The sequence below is a fragment of the Balearica regulorum genome, chromosome 17, assembly GCF_011004875.1.
Source record: "Balearica regulorum gibbericeps isolate bBalReg1 chromosome 17, bBalReg1.pri, whole genome shotgun sequence".
NCBI classification, from domain to species: domain Eukaryota; kingdom Metazoa; phylum Chordata; class Aves; order Gruiformes; family Gruidae; genus Balearica; species Balearica regulorum.
Window position 1 is genome coordinate 7,434,789 of NC_046200.1, and position 19,619 is coordinate 7,454,407.

Genomic DNA, 19,619 nt, shown 5'->3' on the forward strand with positions numbered 1-19,619 from the left:
ATTTGAGCAAAACAAACACAGAACTCCTAGAATGGAAAACCTGCTACTTTTTCTACTTTTTAAAAGAAGCAAGCAAACAAACTCTCATTTCAAATGCTTAAAATAAAAATAAAAGTGGTGCAGCGAAAAGTCTAGTACAGCGTACAGCCAGCTGGGCCACACTGACCGTACCATGGTCCCTCAGGCTCACACCTCCAGGATTCTGACTGATTTCAGCCTTTTGCCTCTGAGCCCGAGGAGAAGCAAACCACATTTACACACAAAGCACAAAGAGCCTCATATAACTCTTAGTGACCTGTATAGAATCCCATAAAGAAGACCTCCTTATTTTGAAAGCTGTAAGAAAGATAATGAGGTATAGGCTTCACTCTCTCTTTTAATTAAACCAAAAAGTTATTTTGATGACTGGCTGTTCCACTCATATTGGTATGGAGAAGCACTGTACTTTGATGTTGAAATGAGAAAGACTACATTGTCATGCAAGAGATGGAGGCTATTTAGATTCATCATGTACTCAATTCTGTACAGCTAAGGCAACAAAATCCTTGACTGCATAAATTATCCTACAGAAACAACCATTCCAGTAAGGCCGCAGATTCAGTAACGGATTTATCCACAGAAACCTGGGCTTTCCAGATGAAGAACAGTTGCATAGCACGATGCAGGCACTCCAGGTAATGCCTTTTGCCCCTCTGGATATATTTTACTGCTGGACAAACTCAGGCATCTTCCCCTCAGTCTTCAGGCAAGCAACTAAATGCAGTTTATTCATTTCAATGCAGCAGTCGCAACACGATGGGCTTGAGGTTTAAGCCTTTGAGTTTCACTTCTGACAGCTTATCTGTCTCCTGTGTTGGAGGCCTAAGAACTGCTGAAAATAAGAAGGTAGTGGCACCTTGTTCTTTGCTCAGGTAAAGAGCAAAAAAAGAATGTACTTGAAGTATCTTTGGTTCATTCCTTGCTTAAGGCTACATCTTCTCTTCTTTGCAATCCCTGCCTACCAGCTGCTTTGGCCACCAAATTCGGGTACACAGGAACACAATGGTACTTTGGTTGTCATTATCATTCTTGTTCTTAATACCAAATAAAAGATGCACACCCCAGCTGAAATAATAGATTGCTTTCTTTTCTCCTTCTCCTTTCTCAGATTTGTTATCTTTGAACGTATGCCATCACCAATAAGATTCTGACTGACGTAAAGTGACCTACTCTGATGGGAGCCAAAGGCTGCTGTCACTGAAGGGCACCAGTAGCGCTACCATTACCGATACAGATTGCTCAGCTGAGTAACGTCATTAGAGTCACACGAGGGCTCAGGGCAGCACAGCGTGTGCTTAGAGTTCAAAGAGAAAGGTGCTGCAGGTCTTGTGTAAAATATTTTTCAAAACGTCTAGGTGGTACCTTCTTCCCATGTCAAACTGTTCAATCATTGAAGTTTCCGAGCCAAATATAAAGCATACATATACACAACTACCAGCTCATTGTGGAAGTACTGACAAGATCATTTTGTTCAAGAAAAAAATCTCTACATACCCAACAAATAAGTGAAATTTTGCTGTTGCTTGCTTCTGCTAGACAAAGGGGAAAAAAAAAAAAAGCGCAGATTCAAGGATACAAAGGCATTTTATAGGTGTGTGTCCTTTCTGTTGGACATTCCAGTCTGACTTTCCATAGTTCTGAAAGACTTAAGTTAGTGGTGTTCTGGCCTTTTTTTTTTCCCCGCTCCCAAACCAAGTACTTTATTTTCCATGAGCTTCACATGTTTAGCTTCAACATCCTCACTTTGTTTTTAAGTTAAAAGCTTGTAAGTTTTTCAGTTTTAAAAAACTTTGATTCAAAACTTTTTAATGACATGCTAAGAACTCTAACAAAAAAAAAAAAAAAATCTCAGTATCCACTCAAAGCTGGAACAATATAACTACCTATATCCATCCCCTTCTCAAATTCTTTATAAACAAGTCTCCATTTAAGGCTAAAGAGACAATGAGAGACTAAATTCATCTCACATGAGACATCTCAATTATTTAATTAAAAATCATCTTTGGACATGCTAATCCTGACTTTGGTTTAGTTTTCAGTCTCAGAAGAAGAAAGTGATTACTAACACAAGCAAATCAACATTCTGCAGCAATATGGTACCTCAAGTGTATTTATAAACAGGAAGGCATTATTAAAAAGCAAAGCGCTCCCAAGCTCAGACTGAATATGCAATTACAGTTGATTATGAAACTCTGCCATCATCATAAACTCACCAAGAGAGATTGGTGAACCAGTATCAAGAACTGCTCTGGTGATCAGGACCAAGGGGATAACGCTACTGTTCCCTTCCCCCAGGCCCTCAAGAAGGCTTACTGCTTAGACTGCGAAAGGTCAGAATTAATTTCATGTGGGCCCACATGTCCATTCTGGGATTAACCTTCATTTCTGGTGGAAGGTGATAGCTGATGGGATCTGCTTCGGGGTTAGACAAGGGAACATAGGAGGGTAGCACAGTGTATGAATGCAACAGGAATAACTAGGCAGAGGATCCGGGCTGTGCTCCTTCCTCTTCACTGTGGCAGCCACTTCTGATTTTATTTGATGGACGAGAATTGCAATTAAAAATGGTATTTTTACAAGTTTTAAAAAAACTTTTGAAAACCATTTTTACTATGTTTACTATTGAAAATGGTATTTTAATGGAAAACGGAATTGCTATTAAAAATTGCAATAGCCATACCAACGAGGGTCAGCTAGCTTCAACAAAGGAAAAGCCTCTTATTTCTTCTTGGTATTTCTGCAAGGTATAACTAAGGCTATGAGAGATGCTAGTGTCACAGGTAGTAAAAACTGAGCATACTTGAAGGGTACAGGGTCAAACCCTCTTCTCTAAAAAGAAAGCCCTTTGGAGACAAAATGTCTGGATTTAATTTTTTTACAGACCATTGCTCTAAGGTGGTCTGAGAGATAAATCAATCCATTTTAAAACATTTTCTGGCATTATTTTTCACTCACATGCATTAGCATAATCTAGTTTGATCACAGCTCCAGAAATGTACAGCTCTGAACAATACTTCTAACGCCCCGACTCAAAAAGGATCTTCTTGTCAGCATTTTCCTTCGTTTGCAAGGACAAGGTGAGGACAAAGCCTGTTTCCCTGGAACTGTTTTCCTTTCCTGTGATTAAACGTAATGCTGCACAGCAAGAAAGTGGAGTAGAAAAAAGCAGGTATCTGGCCACACATCATCACACAGCCCTTTCAGGAGTTAGGCAGTGGCCAAGAGTCGCTCACTCCTCCAAGATGACCGCCCTGAGCTTTGACTTCGCTTCTCCGGGGACCAAGGGACTCAAAGGCCACCCAGTCACTCCTTCCCAACAAAACCACTGCTAATTATTGCACCTCCAACACATCTTGAAAAAAACCTACAGCCTGCAAACTTGTCACAACTAGAATTATCTTCAGCACAGTAAGCTGAAGTTATTAGTTATTTATTCCCTGGCAGTGTAGGTAGATAATTAGCGCATAATTTGAGGTTTTCTAGGCATGACAGCCTGCTCTGATAGCTGCCCCTAGTCCTGATTAAATCTCTGCCTCAGATCTCACAGCAGCATCTCATGTGAGAAAATTCCAGGCTCTGCCGGTATCAGGTTGCTGTCTCGCTGTTTGAAACCATCACAAATGTTTTGGGGTTTTTTTGGGAGAATAATTTTTTTTTCCTTTTTCTTGAAGCTTTGACTAAACATCGCTTTGCATCTAAAGCACCTGTGAGAACACGGATGTGACTGCAGGGGAATAAAAGGGATATTACACGAGGCATAAAATAGCATTATGAACAGAGACACACATGGGCTTCAGAAAGGAAAATAAATAAATCTGCATGCTGGAAAAGTGGATTCAATGTATGAGGTGCATTAAGACTGCTCTAGCACACACACCGAGGAGACTACGAGCCATTATAACGTATGAAGTCTGTTTGCCCAGATTTTCTGCCTCCTACACCACAGTGCTCGGTGCTTCACCAGAAAGCGTCCTCGACTGTGTGAAAGCAGCTGCCTGGCCATTGCTGTGCCAGGTCTGCTCCTGGGGAGGGAAAGGCCGCCTGGGCCGTCTCCAGCTTCTCCCTGGTGAGCAGCCGCTCTGAGGAGCCCCAGTACCCCCAGCGCAGCTCCCCCTCAGGGGAGGTGTCAGCCCACCCTGAAGAAAAGGCTCACTGAGGCTGCCCTTTTTGGGGGTGTGTATGCCAGGGGAAAAAAAAAAAAAACAACCCTTCTTCCCGTTTCCGTTGAGGCCTGAGGGCAGCCTGGACCCAAACGCCCGCCCCTCCCTTCCGGAGCTTCCCCGCCTGCTCCGGGGCTCCATCCGCTGAGGCGGCAGCATGGCGGGGAGAGCGGCTGCCCTGCTATAGGGCACGAGGCCTTCCCGCACAGGGACACCGTGACGAGGCGGCCGGCTCTACCCCCGGCCAGCTCATACTTGCTCAGGGGACAGGACAGAGGGTGCAGGGGCCGCACAGCACCCTGCGGCCCGCACAGAAGGCTCCTCCATCCTGAGGAGAAAGCCCTCTGCAGCCTTTTGCTGGAGGCCTGGTTTCTGAGGGCTTGTGCCCCTCAGAGCAGGGTTCAAACTGTGCCCCCCCACACCCTGAGGTACACCCCTGCTTTTCAGCCTCCCCCACTGTGCCAGGGTAGGCTGAGGGCAGCAGCCGAGTTCACTGAGGTACTGATTTTGCAGATGGTGGCAGTGATGGAGTTGCTGGTTTCTGCCTGCAGCACCCAGATTTCGTCGCTTGTAAGCGAGATGGGCAGATTTTATACATTGTGCTTGGAAAGGTCACAGCTCTCTGAAGTCTGCAAGCCATATTGTCGTCCCCTTCATCCCTTGATTCACTAAATGCCAGTTAGCTGAGCGGCCTCTGGCAACAAATTAAAACCAGTGGGATAAAATGGACTATAATCTCCAATTTGCAGAGTGGGGATTCTGTACAGATATTTATTTAAGGAGATTTTCCTGCTCCCATAAAATACCCAAGTCCTCACTGATTGTCTCTCCATGCTGCTTGCTCCCATGCCCTTACAGTTTCCACCCTGCCTGAGAGCAGAGGAACAAACGATGGCAGAGCCTGGCCCAGGGGCCACCGAGACCCCACGTCTCTGCGGCTCACCAGTGTCGGCGTGCCGGTCCCAGGGGCCCTACCTGAGCACCAGGATCAGCACAAGGAGCATGCCAGGGGGGGATATAACAGGAGGGAGCATCTGACGCCATTTCATGGTCAAAACAAGAAAGAAAGGAGGTGTCTGGCCACTGCTCATGTTGTTAGGCTCCTGGGGATATTTTTTTTGTTTGTGGGTTTGGGGTTTTTTTAATTCACAATCACTTCAGAGTCTGGTTTTGGACATATCCAGCAGTCGTAGTAGAAGGTAGATTTGTTACTTATCTGAAAAGTGCTAGGACTTGGACACAAGCCTTTCCTGCCTCACCTGAGCGGTTCAGCCAGCAGGCATCCTCACAGCACAGGAGGCGGAGGATAGCTCTTCTCACCTTCTCTACATCTCAGCCTTGCTCGTACATGGAGTAACCTTGGGTACCACCCAGGGACAGAGGGACTTCTGGCTATTACATTACCTAAACCGCTCAGTGGATATAGATTTGATAAAAGCATCCATGGCAGAGCCTGGCTTCCAGAGTCCAGTCCAATGCCTCAATCCATAGCTATTCCACTGATGTTGAATAGATGTCACCCCAAACTCCCATCACAAAATATTACCTCTCAGCATCTTAATAAATATTCTTTTTTTCCTTGGACTGATCCCTTATTACCTTTCAGGGGCTAGCTTGCAGAGAACAGGTTCATTTGCTAATACATGAATCATTATTGCTTTGAGCCTCTGAGCTAGCATTTTTATGAGCACGTTTCAAAATGTATTTGATTGCTGTTAGAAATCATTTTGGTTCACACTCGACAACCAGGTCAACCTAAGCCAATATGCTCTGCCTGGTACTGTGAAAGGATGTTGTGAGAATTTAATTACTACTGCAAGTTACTGTGCATATGGTGAATTTTAAATGTACTATTTCTTTTATTTTTTTTGCCTCCAAGATAAAAACACACAGTTGTTTAACTCCAGCTTATTAAGATTTCTATCTAAGCAGTTCTGATAAAATTGTTTCAGATTGTACACCCTACAGAGAACAGCATGCTGCCTTTTCCTATCCATGAGCTGCTTGCAGACCATAAATGCCATCCAAGCCAAAGTGAGTCCTCTTTGCCCTTCTGTAAGCCTGGGCTACACATTGGAGATTAGAGTTACTTCATTGCCTTCATGTAAGAAAGCTTTTGGAAAACATTTGTTTTATGTGATAAGGTACAACAAAACATCACTAGAACAGTACTTCTTAGTTCTGGCAGCATGATTCTCACCTTGGGGAAGGGAAGGAAGGAGGGAGGGAGAGAGAGGTGGTGGAGGTGTAGATCATAAAAAGACATTGAAAATAGTTTAAAATCCACTCACTCTTCTCCTTTTCCACTGCTGATGCTGGTGCTGATGCTCTTCTACTGTTAGGCTCCTATACACTTTTGTGACATGAAAGCTCTATGATGTGTCACACTGCTATATACACACAGGGTAAATCAGATCCTTTTATTGGAATCAGATTTCATCAACGCATTAACAAGAGGAGGAGGAGGATTTTTCAGAATGTCTCTTAGTAATATGTACAGTACAGCATAAAGCCCATGGAAAATTCAGCCCTTATATGCCTCTAGTTCTACTACTCATACCCAGTATTCTTTCCAATTACATTGACTAAAACACTTTGGGGCCCACTCCATGTGTATATTCCCTTGAGCCTTTTCCCCTGTGGAATATATAGTGTGTGTCACACCCCCCACTGTCCACCAGCTCACTTTCACCTCCAGGAAAGCTCGTTGCCCCTGTTCAGAACCCACAAAGCAGGACACGAGCTCAGCCAAGCTCAGCATGCAGTAGAAACAGGGAAAGTATGAAGAGAAAACAGAAGGAGAATTTGAGGTGGGAAAATTGCCTCTCTCCAGATGGCAAAATAACAGAAATTTTTACAGTTCAGCTCCTTCCCCATGTCTTTCCATAAAACAGACATCTCAGTGCACAGAGCCTCCTTGAGGACAAACTTTTTCCACGTTCAGCAGCACAGACTTAGATATATCTTCTTACCTGTAACAGCTGCATGCTTACAGGGATAGAAAAATAAATTATTAGGTAGATCTGGAAACCTCCCTCCTTGGGTTTTGGTTTTTTTTTTCCTCTCCTTTGTTTAAATTCCAGTGCTAATCTTCTTTCTTTGTGAAGTTTTTAGCTTGAGCAGTTCAGATTGGAGGCCTGGATATAAAGAGTGTGATTTGAATTTATTGTAGGACAGAGAAACTGCTGTGGATGGTGAAAAGCAAGACTGGAAATCTGGAGTAATGATGGCAGAAATAGAATCATAAAAACTGATTTAGAACCAGCATCCAAAGAAGCATCTGCTGACTTCCACCTCAAGATAAAACTGAAGCTGCTCCTGAAAAAACCACTCTCCCTAGATGACACTTACTTTTAGAGGAAGATTTGAAGGGATTTGGTGACATGCTACTCAAACACCACCCCCACTGAAGTAGAAGTGACCTGAGATAAATATACTGTGTAAATGTGGAGTAGCTGTTCTGGAGGCCAGCAAGTTACCATTACGCTTAACCGTGGGTCTGAGGGGGCACATTGTCACCCACCATGCTGCATTCAATGATATTTCCCCATAGCTTAACTGTATCTGCTCAGCATTAAATCCAACAACTCCACCGAAGATCACGAGCCGGTTTTACCTGCATGGATGAATAAAGGAGGAAGCACGTCTTGTCATTGCTTCATTCAAGACACACGATATTCACCCCTCTGTTTCGTTACTGACTTCAGCCAGGCTTTTTGCCTTGGTGGCTTTAGACCCTGAACTCAGATTTTGGAGAGAAAGGTAGAAGGAAAGAGGAAAAAGAAAAGAGCTATTTGCTCATGGGGCCTCTGTTCCTTCCAAAGCCGTGAGTGATGAACAGCCTAACGTGCTCCTCAGTTAAGTGCTTAAAACCATCTAGGATAAATTCAGTCCCTATCCTCCCTGTACTGCAGTTCCCCTCTTTGTGAGGGGGAAGATACGAAGAAATTGCAGGAACAGGTTCATTAGTGCCTGTGACACTTTCAGATATATAACAATGAGAGTCACATCAGTACTCAGAAATTCCTACAGATACTGTGATAGGCTTCTGATAGCTTACTTTTGTGCCTCACTCTTTAGATTTTAATTCTCACTATGAAATGCTTGAAGGAACTGGAGTGTACGTTTCAAAAGAGAAATTATGAGCACTAGCTTACTTTATATGCTTGTCACTTCAACAATTCTTTGATTCTCATGCTTACAATAACAAAACAAATCCTAAAACCTGTATTTTATCTTTTTCCTCAGTGCTGTGAGTTGCCAAGTTTGCTTGATACCTTCTGGTCCTTGTGAGCGCAATAAACACATTAGACCTCCAAATTCCCATGAAGGGCTTAGGCCTGGCACAAATCAACTAATTAGGAGCCTTGTTTTTCTGAGCAGCCAGCATTTTTCTACTAGTTTGAGATGAATCCTCTGCTGGTCTACCAAAGAACGTGAGACATGGTGGAGCTGTGGAGATTTACCTCAGACTAAATTTTTGGCCACATTTATCAATGCATTTCAAAAGGAAAAGAAAGAAAAAAAACCCAAACCTGGAAGTCCATTGTTTTGCCTTGTGCTCAGGCAAAGAAGTTAAGAAAGTCCTTCAAAAACCTTAGAATTGTGAGGTTTTAAATAGGTCTGATAGTTACACAGAGTTCCCTTCTACTACACCCAGTGAAGCACTGGTATAAAGAAGAACAACAGCCTTATGTCACTCTGGCCTGATGGATAGCAAAAAGGGTCTCTGTAGCTGTTTCAGACTTAAGAAAGGAGCTTTGGCTCCAGGATCAAAACATAAAGCAGGCTCCTAAGAGATGAAAAGTGTCCTGACTTTTTTCTGATAAGGCTGAACACAACATAAATCCCTCACTGCCCCTCAGGAGCCCGCTGAAGCTTTGAACTTCATTTCTGTTCAGAAAAAAGGAGGTGGCACAATGCAGTACCCTGGGCCTCAGTATTATGATAGCTTGAGACTGTGAGGGAAACACATGGCTTGGACATCCTAGGATGTATTGCGAGTATTTTAAACAAAAACTCCAACAGAATCATTCAAAATGTACCTTTCCAAAGAAGGAAAAACATTTTCAAAATACCTGTGTCACTTAATGAGCCTACACTCTGCTCTCAAGGGTGACTCAAAATGACCTATACCATATAAAAAGAGAGAAGCTGGATCCAAAATTATTTAGGTTTAGATTATCAAAAATATGTAACTACTTACCTTTAGTGCGTTGGACCTCAGCCGATCTGCTTGACTTGCATTTTTCACCCTTGATGCAGATTCTCTCCTCATAACTCAGTGCCCTTTGGCCAGCCAGACGAGAAGAGCCAGCATTTGCCCAGCCCAGCCCTCCTCTCAGCACGAGTGTGGCCAGCCAGGTCAGCACCTCATTTACCCAGAATCATCCCGAACAGGCTGAACATCTTGCTAATTGCTTTTTAATACAAAACCATCGGTCTTGCAATGAAAATAGCAGTTTCTTCATTTTAAATGGATCATTTTGCTGTTTAATTTCCTCCTTCTTGCTGATAGGTGGCACCATTTTCTGCACAGAATGCCAGCACTTAAAGTACATTGAGAATTTCAATAGCTTTTGGCAAACGTTTCACTGCTAACACACCACAGCACCAACCCGTGTGTGTTTTGGAGCTCTGTCAACAGATTAGACACATTTCACTGTAATAAACTGCAAAAGCAGAAGACTATTTCCTGAATCCTGATTGAAATCTCTTTATTAAAGCTGAGTTATTCATGTAAAGAAGCCAGGGCCCGATCACTTAGTGACTTGCTGTATGTTGGTTCATGCTTTCCAGATTGGACACTGCAGCTCAGTCTCTCACGTTTAATTCCCACTTTTCCAGGTCAAGGAAATCCCGACAGGCCTTGCCTCCCCTTATCATCAAGTTACAACACTAAACCACAATCTTTTCTTCAAGAACTTTTTGTGCCAGCTGGGCCCACCCAAGGAGGGTGGTATCTTGCTCCGTTGTCAGCAAGGTAAGGGCTGTTAGAAAGTTCTGCTTGGCTTTTCTAAAACAAATAATAGACTCTCAAAAATTGTGTACCTGGTCTAATGAATGTCACAGCCCTTTGCTGGTCTCTCACCTTTACCCCTAAGTTCTGTAAATGGCAGAATTATTTTTGTTAATTAGAAAGGCTCCTTTTTCCAATGCAGGTCATCTATATTAGTAAGACATCTGAAAAAAAATAATTTATACAATTGCATTAGGGAAATAAGATGATGGAGGAAGGTGGCAACAGCCTAAAGGGAAAGTCAGAAAATATGATTAAGCAATAAAGAGTGAGCTTATGATAAGAAGAACACGGTCCAGAAAAATGTTGCGCTAAATTTGCATGAAATGGGACGAGTTTTGTTTGCTGGTGTGTAGGCATATAGGTGGTTTTAGGCACCAAAATGAGTTCTTGGATTTGTTCACAGGTTAGGAATGTTGCATAAATTCTAGCATAAAGAGAGGTTTGTGTGTGTGTGTGTGTTTGCTTTTACCTCAATGTTACAGACAAGAAAATGGCTCATTTTCTTGTTTTAAATTCCAGATAACCAGTCAGGATGCAAAGACAGGTCTAACACACACAGGTGCTCAGCTGTATTACAGTAACTACAGACAGTCAAAACAAAAAAATGACCAAGTGATTTATAGGTTGAAGAATCATCATCACTGCTACTTAGTGCTTGGTTATAGGCACATATACATGATTCACAGTTGATTCATGAAGATTTATTGATCAAAAAAAAGAAGAGGGGTGGCTACATTCATGATATACATTCTTCACACTGAAAAATTTGAGACAGGATAACTGCTGTAGTACAAATGTCAGATGCAGAATTGCTGACAAAATATTTACATGAACCTAATTTTGTTGGATATTATTCACAGAACATTCATTTTAGCAAGCATATGGTACCTTTAAAGGTGACACTTCTCTTTCCAAGAAATGCTGGCTTGATTATAATAGGAAATTAAGTCCACAGAATACCTCAGCTAGCAACAGAGCAGCATTTCCGCAGAGAGTCCTCAGCGTGGATTTACAAAGAAATACCTCACCCTAAAAAAGACTGATCCTGGAGATGGAGCTGAACTTGCCAAGGCTGTGTCAGGCTATTCCTTCTGAGGCCAATTGTAGTGTTGCCCACCTGAAGACTACAGCCAACCCTACCTGCTCCGGATAAACCAGGGAATCGCTTAACAGCTGCTCTTCGACTTGTATAGTCATTGTACTTGTAGAAGTCAGGGAAGAAAAACGTTGTGCACTCAGGTCTCACCGAGTTAATTCAGCTGAAGCAGAGGTGAGCACGAGAGGCAGGAGCACAGAGATATGTCCAGCCTGGTCATGCAACTGTAACCCATGGGTGGGCCCTGCAGGCTCCTAGCAGGAGGAGCAGGGTAGGGAAGAATGCAAGAAGGTGTCAGATCCTTTCTTAGATGTTCTGTGCAATTTGACCACAAATTGCAAACTTTGTGCATACACATTAACAGAGGAGAAACAGGCTGGCTGAGATCTAAAAATCAATGTTAAAACCAGTAACATATGTTTTGTACTGCTGAGCAGTTTAAGAACCCGACCAGTTCTCACCGCGCTATCACCCAAACCCATACATGACACAGAGCATTTGCTCACGCTTTTACGAAGTTGTTTGCTAGCGATTACCAAAAAAGCGTGACATTCAATCAGTTTTGAAATATATTTTAAAAGAGGCTGACAGAGGTCAAACTAAGAAGGGTTTTAGAAAAGAGTTGGCAGCAGTTATTCACAGCTTTTCACCATAAGAGAACTACAGGGCATCCTATGGAATGAAGAGCAGAGATACTGACTCACAGCAATTGTGCTATTTATTACAACAGGATGTCGTGACTTCCAGAGGTGTAAGTGGATTAGATACACATAGGCCCACGGTAGTTATTAAATCTAATGGTTGGGTTGGTGTGTATAGCCTCTGGCATGGGAAGTCCTTCCCTTTTGAAAGTAGGGGGAGATAGACGATGAAAGGATCATCCTATGCTTTCCCTGTCTCCTATTTCATTCTTCCAAACATCAATTATTGACTGTTTTCAATGATGAGGTGCTGGGCCACATAGACTTCTGGTAGAAGTATGACAGTATAGTCAGGAGTTCATAAGCACTTCATATCCCTTTCTATTACCTTTGGGCAGATAAAAATGACTTTGGAAGCGGGGAAAAAAAAAAAATCCAGTCAATAGCGATATCATCAGTTGCAACAGACCTGGTCTATAGATGGTATAAATTAGGATAGATCCCACAACTTCCTTGGCTGCAGTAGAGCAATGACATTTTATATCATCTGCCAATCTGGCCTCTCTGTTGATATAGGTGATATAGGGTGTGGGATATCCTATAGTCCTTTGTATTAACGAGGCAATTTGGGAAGGTGAAGCTGTTCTGTTTCTTTGGTTGCAGGAGTGTTCTTTAGAACAGTAACATTTCAACGACACATCAATTGTGCTCTTACACGTTTGAATTGCTAAAACATAGCTCCAGTGTGAAACTCCTAGAAAGAGAACACTTTCATCATCAGCTTCCTGTCTGTGGTTCGATGGCATATTTTTCCCCATGGTTCAATGATTCCAGGAATGGTGATTGCAAGGTCAGAAATTTTTATGGGAATTTTTTTAATCTATGTTTGAATGCTTCTTGTGGAGCACTTACTAGTCCCGCAGGACCTGACAAGAACAGAGCTTGTGTTGCTGTGTGGATCAGTACCTGCAAGCATTACGCAAGTATGTCTTTGTACGGGGACAGGAAGACAAGCCTTCCCTCAGGTCCGACAGTCACAATGCAATCGGAATCTGACGTGCACAGAACAGCTTGTGATCTGCTGCGGTGTGCGGTGCTCATCTCAAAAATGGGCTGACTACCTTTCAGAACAGATTATGTGCAATTTAAATTTTCAAACGGACCTTGCTTTTCTAGTTTTCCTTTGTGCAACAACTTTAAATTTTAAGTACAAGGTGTCTAAATGTACAGTAATAAAAAATGCAGCTCATGTCAGCAGTAAAATGCATAGTAATTTATTAACTTTTCAAGTGTAAATACAAATTGATTTGATGATGCGCCACAATGAAAAATAATTTGCAGTCACAACTTGCCTTCCAATTGCTGCATTGTTTTCTTAAATTAAAGTTAATACAAAGAGTTTGAAAACTGGGAAATACTTGTTGATGGCCAATAGAAAACTGTAACCCTATGAAAAGTAATAAGTGCTTCTATATGTCTTTGAAGAATGCCCTTGATTCAGAAATTCTGTTCTTCAAAATCAGGTTGCCATATATCACTTCACTGGGGTATTTATAAGTAAATATTTTTGGGCAAAGAAAACATTGTTTTTACTTACTGCAACCCATGAACTCAATACTTTAATTACATATCATTAACTCATTTGTAATATAAGTCAATGTATTTTCTGAAACCTCTCTAAAATCCATTACAATGTACTAAAGAAGCCACTGTAAATCTCTTTTGCTAATGCCTTTGATGGCTGGGGCATTGTAAAGACGCAGCTAAAGGCTTCGCACGGCATAAGCATCCCAGATCTTTATAGGGACAAGGTATTTTCAACAGCTATCAGAGTAAAATAGGGACATTATTAAGAGAAGCTGAAGCTAAAAAACATATTTAATTAGAAGATGTAAATACTGATGTGCTCTGTGCCAGATTCACTGAGAATTATTATCTATATAATTTCAGTGTTTACTCGTTGAGCTCCCTTAGTTCACTCGGTAAGCAGATTCCACCTCTAGCAGAACTCACTCAGTGCATTAGTTTTTCAAGAATATCCTTGTTACCACATGGGAAGCTATAAATGCATGGTGCACGTACTGCAGAGGATCATGGTGCCAATTAATGTATTTTCCATGCATTCAGTAATGACAGCTCTCACATTAAGTCCACTAATGTTGCACACACACAAAAATCAAATTGTATCTTCGAAAATATGATTTAGAGGTACACACTACAGTGGTCTCTTGAATAGGTATATTCCTGGTGAAACAACACAAAAATGTGTTAAGTTTGAACTTCTTACCAGAGAGAACGTAAATTTAGTTTGGGGGCATCCAGATCTAGAGACATGTGAAGATACGATGATTCCTTGGTTTCTATCCAGCTTGTTAGCTAGTCCCTCCAATTTGCAATACCCTTTTGTCTGTAGCATGACCGCACGATCAACTTTGATTAGCAGCAGGAAGGAGAAAGTCAAAATAGCAGCAGTCAAAAAATGGAACATCATTGCTAGAAACATTTTCAATTAAGTGAATTCTGACAGTTGTTCTTCCTCCCAAAGCCTTTCATAAAAAAATCAAAGGTATTTTGTTTCCTAACTGAATAATAATATGCCAAACACTCTCTGAACTCCAACTTCTATTAAAGTTGTTCTTACAACCCAACACATTGGGTCCCTAAACAGGCCATAATGTGCTTTAGTATGGCTGTTAATGAACCATTTCAAATGAATCCTGGATACTGAAGGAATTACATGCTGTGTAATTGATCTAAAGAACAGATTAGGACTGGTGCTATTTCATTAAATCTTATTAGCTCTGGCTTAAGTACTTAAAATTTCAGCTGTCCTGTGTCAGATAGATTACACCTCTTGTCACACGGTAAGTGAGGTTTTCATCTACTAGACCACAGATTTTAAAAAGGAACATGCTGATGAAAAGAAACGTAAACAGTTTCCAAAGAACTGCAAAGGCCTGATCTTCAGATGCGCCAAGCCACAAATTATTCATCAAAATGAGTTAGATTGTTCAACACTTTCAGAATACGTATGAAGAACTGTTGTTTGTTTCCGTATTTCTGTCTTAGATCACTTCTGTGGAACCAGAGTTTAGCTTTTTGGTTGCGGGACAGTACTGAAGAGTTCTCATGCCTCAGGGATGAGGACAACATAGATCTTTTTGTAATTGCAGTGGAATCCATTGGGTCCTTCAACACCAACTGCGTTAGCTCTCCTTTCTCTTGGTTGCTTTCTACTGGAGGTTAGCATGCTTCAGGAAACAGTGAGCCAGTAAAGCTAGAGGACAATTTTGACTGAGAAACAAATGGCTTTAATCAAGCCAAGAATAAATTCAACTTTGAAAATAGTTTATAGCTCTCAAAGGAGATAGGGCTTTTCTTCTGCAAAGCACTCAAACTAATTTTAAGAGTTCTTGACATGCTTACAAAAGTATTTTTTTACTGGTTTGCTTTTGACAGCAGTGATGTTCCTTCTCACCTTTTATTTTTCTGTCCTAGGACCTAGTATTTAACTCCATAATCTCTTATATCAAAATACCAATTGAAGATTCTGATCTGAGTTTTCTCTGCAAGGCATGTTACACTATATTAAATACCTTTCATAATATCTGAACTGCTGAACTGTGGGAAACAAGACTGAAAATTCAAAACAACGTTAAGCAGGACTTCAGATTATACTAAAGGGTGAAATACTGATAAGAGACCCATACACTTTGGTTAAAACAGAAAACACTGAAGGCTTTTTTAATTATTATTCCTTTTATGAGAAAATATTTAAGACCCTCTCTCTCACATGCAGAGTCACCATGTTGATACCACAACCAAAGCAGTGGTTCAGACAAATAAAGACTAAAGTAAGAAGAATTCATCGGATGTATTTTTCAAATATAAGAAATTGTTTCAGTAAATCTTAAAAAAAAAAAAAAAGAAAATCACAGAAAATACCAACTCCACCTTTAAGAGTTAGTTGAACTCTTTTATATTATTCTGTAAATCTCAGAGCCATAACTATCACAAAAATCTGTTTTCCTTCTTGTATTGCAAGTCTGGTTCCTGCAAGTCTTTTGCAGCCTGTGGCCTCCACACCTAAAGCTTGCCAAGACTGACCACGCTGAAGTGCTTTGCGCTGCGCACTGAAAACATGCAGTAGCCAAATTCTGAAGACAACCAATTCACATTCGTTACGGTGGTGTCATGATGAAGGGTTGTCACGCTTGCTTGAAATCTTTGCCTGTAAATGCAGATCTGGAGAAGAGGAGGCTGAGGGGAGGCCTTATCGCTCTCTACAACTACCTCAAAGGAGGTTGCAGTGAGATGGGTGTAGGCCTCTTCTCCCAAGTAACTAACGAAAGGACAAGAGGAAATGGCCTCAAGTTGCGCCAGGGGAGATTTAGATTAAATATTAGGAAAAATTTCATAACCAAAAGAGTGGTCAGGCATTGGAACAGGCTGCCCAGAGAGGTGGTGGAGTCACCATCCCCGGAGGTGTTCAAAAAACATGTAGACGTGGCACTTCAGGACATGGTTGAGTAGACATGGTGGTGTTGGGTTGACGGTTGGACTTGATGATCTTAGAGGTCTTTTCCAACCTTAAGATTCTATGATTTTATCTATCTGGGCTCCTCAGCTTCAAAGCTCCTAAACCACAAATGCAACACTGCTTGTAGGATGGTAAATTTAAAACCTGGTGTTCCTCCAAATATTCAGCCTTCCTTTTTCATTTACCCAGTATTTGAAAGGCTTGCTGCCCCATTGCTAACCAAGGATCAAGTGTAGATTGACAATTCAAGACAAAGGAAAAAAAAAAAGCAAAAGCAAAAAAAAAAAAAAGCACGTGGCATATTTGCTTCTATTGAGTACAGTAACTTTATACTCTAATAGTTAGGCATTTAGTAATCACTGATAGATAATTCGTTTCAACTTCCAGCCATCTTCATATAAAATAGTTAGCACTTATTAATTGGAAAGACTACAAATGGTGTGAATGACCTGCACCTTCACTCCCCAAAAAGCTCACCTGGTCAAACCGTCTTTCCCTTCTTTTGCCTTCTTGTCTCCCTCGGCCAAATATTTCACGGACTAAAACTCCATCAGGGTAAACAAAAGAACAACACAGCTTTCATACAATTTCTCCCTTTTAAATTGTATCTGGAGAGAAGATGAAAAGTCACTTACAAATAGAACTCCTCTACAAAGCGTTCGCCACCTGCTCCATAGATGGTAACTATCCTTTCAAATTGCCTAATAGGTTAACATAAGGAGGTTAAATGCAGGGCAACTGTTCGCAATCTATATTTAGCCTGAAGCTTCCTACCTGATTAAGACCTGCAGGAAGGCTTGAATACTGAGCTTGTCCGTGATTTTTTTACTGTATTGCTTGCTTTATTAAAGATGCTCCCTCTCCCTGCAGGTCTTACTACACTGTTCAAGAGGTCGTGTTCAACTAACCATAAACATGGAATTTTAAGCATTTTTTATATTTAGAATCTCACCCATAATTATTCTTTTTTATATATATATATATTCATGCATAACCTGATCCATGTAACACAAATAAAGATCAGCTATGAGCCACAAATAAACTTCAGGAGAATTTGCTTTGTATTACATCTTGCACACTTTGTTTCAAAATAAAATTGGGGCAAAATATAGTGATATGCTCTCTGGATACGAACCAAGAGTTGAAAAGAACTGATGGATTTTGCATGTTAAAAGTAAATATTTTATTACATATCATGCCCTTGAAAAATTAACTTTGTTTCCATTTAATTTTGTTCAGCATGCCTTGAAATAGGAATGGCAAAAGCTCTTCAAGAAACAGATCACCAAGATTCATGGTACCACAGTGTCTGCAATTACCTATTTTCCTGGCCCAGTAAAACAAAACTTTTTTTTTTTAAATTACTGTAAAATATTAAACAGTGACATTAAGAGATACCATCTCTGTCTCTCCTTCAGCACAACTGAACCTTCTGTAACGAAAAGCTGTCTGCCATTGTGCACAGCCATGGACCCACATCCAAAGCCTGCTGATGTTGACAGTGGTCATCAACTTTTGACAGCCTTTTGGATAAGGCCTCGTCATTGCTCTGGCTACCTGTGCACAGATACTGCATGAACCACTGGATACATTATTAAATTCAGGTTCACAAAGGTGCTGTCAACAGGTCAACTACAGTAAAATATTTGTATTTCAGCGTAGCATTACTTATATATGCTGCCTAGTTCGTTCTTGCTCTAATTTGTCCTCTCATCACTAGGTTTTTTGTTTTTCAAATACTGGAAATTGGTGTGGACAGTGCTCACAAAGCATAGTTGCTCACATTTGACATTTTCACAGGATGGGTAACAAAATGGAAGATTCCAGTTGTTAAATTCCACAGATGACACCTAACTCAGTCAACTTATTTTTCAGAAGTGATGAGCATCCAACTGTCAGGCAGTTTCTGGAACAACACGACAGTGCACCTGCATGCACAGCGCTGCAGGATGGGACCCTTGCACTTACGTACTCCGGGCTTGGGGGCCAACCGAGGCCTCTTGAAATTCATCCACCTACTAGGACATTTACTGCCTCGGAAGAGTTAAATATGCAAGTGCTATGGTGTGATGCCTTTACAGCCAACAAATGTGAAATGTGGCAATAAAATGGTGTCTATTTTATCTGTTCAGCATTTACCTGTGTCTAACTAGAAGAGGTCTCTAAAATGCTTCTTTTTAGCAGCTTGAAGGTTGAGAACCACCTGTAAACATTTGCAGAACAGTCTCTTTCTAGAAATAGAGACTCCTAAACAATCAACCTTGAAATTTATCATATATTATATTTCCAGTGTTATTTACAGATCTTCTTGTTTAGTACAATGAACCAGACATGCTGAAAAGGTAGGATTTTTCCAGTTCCCTTTTATACCAAGTACAATAAAAAAGGCACGTGATTATTCACCATAGAGTTGTGCACCAGTCAATAACTTAAAGCTAAAAAGCTACCCATCAGAGAACTCTCTTTATGAGGCAGTATTGGGATCTCTCCTTTCAGCTCCTCATAGAAACATCCATCTATTAATTCCTCTAGGAGAGCTTAAGGAACCCACTTTTCTGTTGTATTCTGATCATCACAAGATTTCCAAATCAACAGAAAACTCTTGTTAAGCTTCCCAGGTCATTATCGGAGCAAGGACAAGTCGTATAGGGCATGTACGTGTCTGCTTTTCTTTTCCTTATTCTTTTTTTGCCTTTCAATGCCCAACTGTGGAGGACTTGAGAGCCAAGTCCTGTTGAAACTAATTTGCTTTAAGACAAATGCCTTGCAAGATATGGCACGCCGAGCAATGGACAACGGCAGGAGAGGAAGCTTCTCAGCCCCAGCAGTCAATGTCGACCATGTTTTATCCAGTTTCTAATCATCCATTTCTGCCCCGAGCACCTTTGAACAACTAATCTGAGCCCAAAATTTGCATCCTTTGACATTTCCACTTCTAAACAACGGCCAGTGTCTCTGCTGATGATTGGACCATTCTGAGGGGGGGAAAAAAATAAAAAGAAGAAGGATTAGAAGAAGGAATAGAAAAGCTGAAAAGACTAGAAGAAAAATAGTGGTAGATCTGTAAATCCCTAGAAAGCACCATAAAATGCCTGCAAAGTTATGTATATATCAAGTGATA

General features: G+C 41.1%; 1 protein-coding gene across 7 annotated transcripts in view; it reads right to left on the reverse strand.

Annotated features, from left to right (window-relative positions):
• The window catches only part of GALNT9 (polypeptide N-acetylgalactosaminyltransferase 9), a 366,104-nt gene that overhangs the window by 97,556 nt on the left and 248,929 nt on the right, over positions 1–19,619 (reverse strand). For 2 of the 7 annotated variants that reach the window (XM_075770080.1, XM_075770076.1), the window contains one exon: positions 10,908–19,473. The exons of 4 other annotated variants lie outside the window; for them this stretch is intronic. In XM_075770080.1, the coding sequence (XP_075626195.1) occupies positions 19,327–19,473 (147 nt within the window). In that variant the 3' untranslated portion in view covers positions 10,908–19,326. Of the gene's footprint in view, positions 1–10,907; positions 19,474–19,619 lie in introns of those variants that run through there. One more of the 7 variants, XM_075770079.1, reaches the window with a different exon arrangement.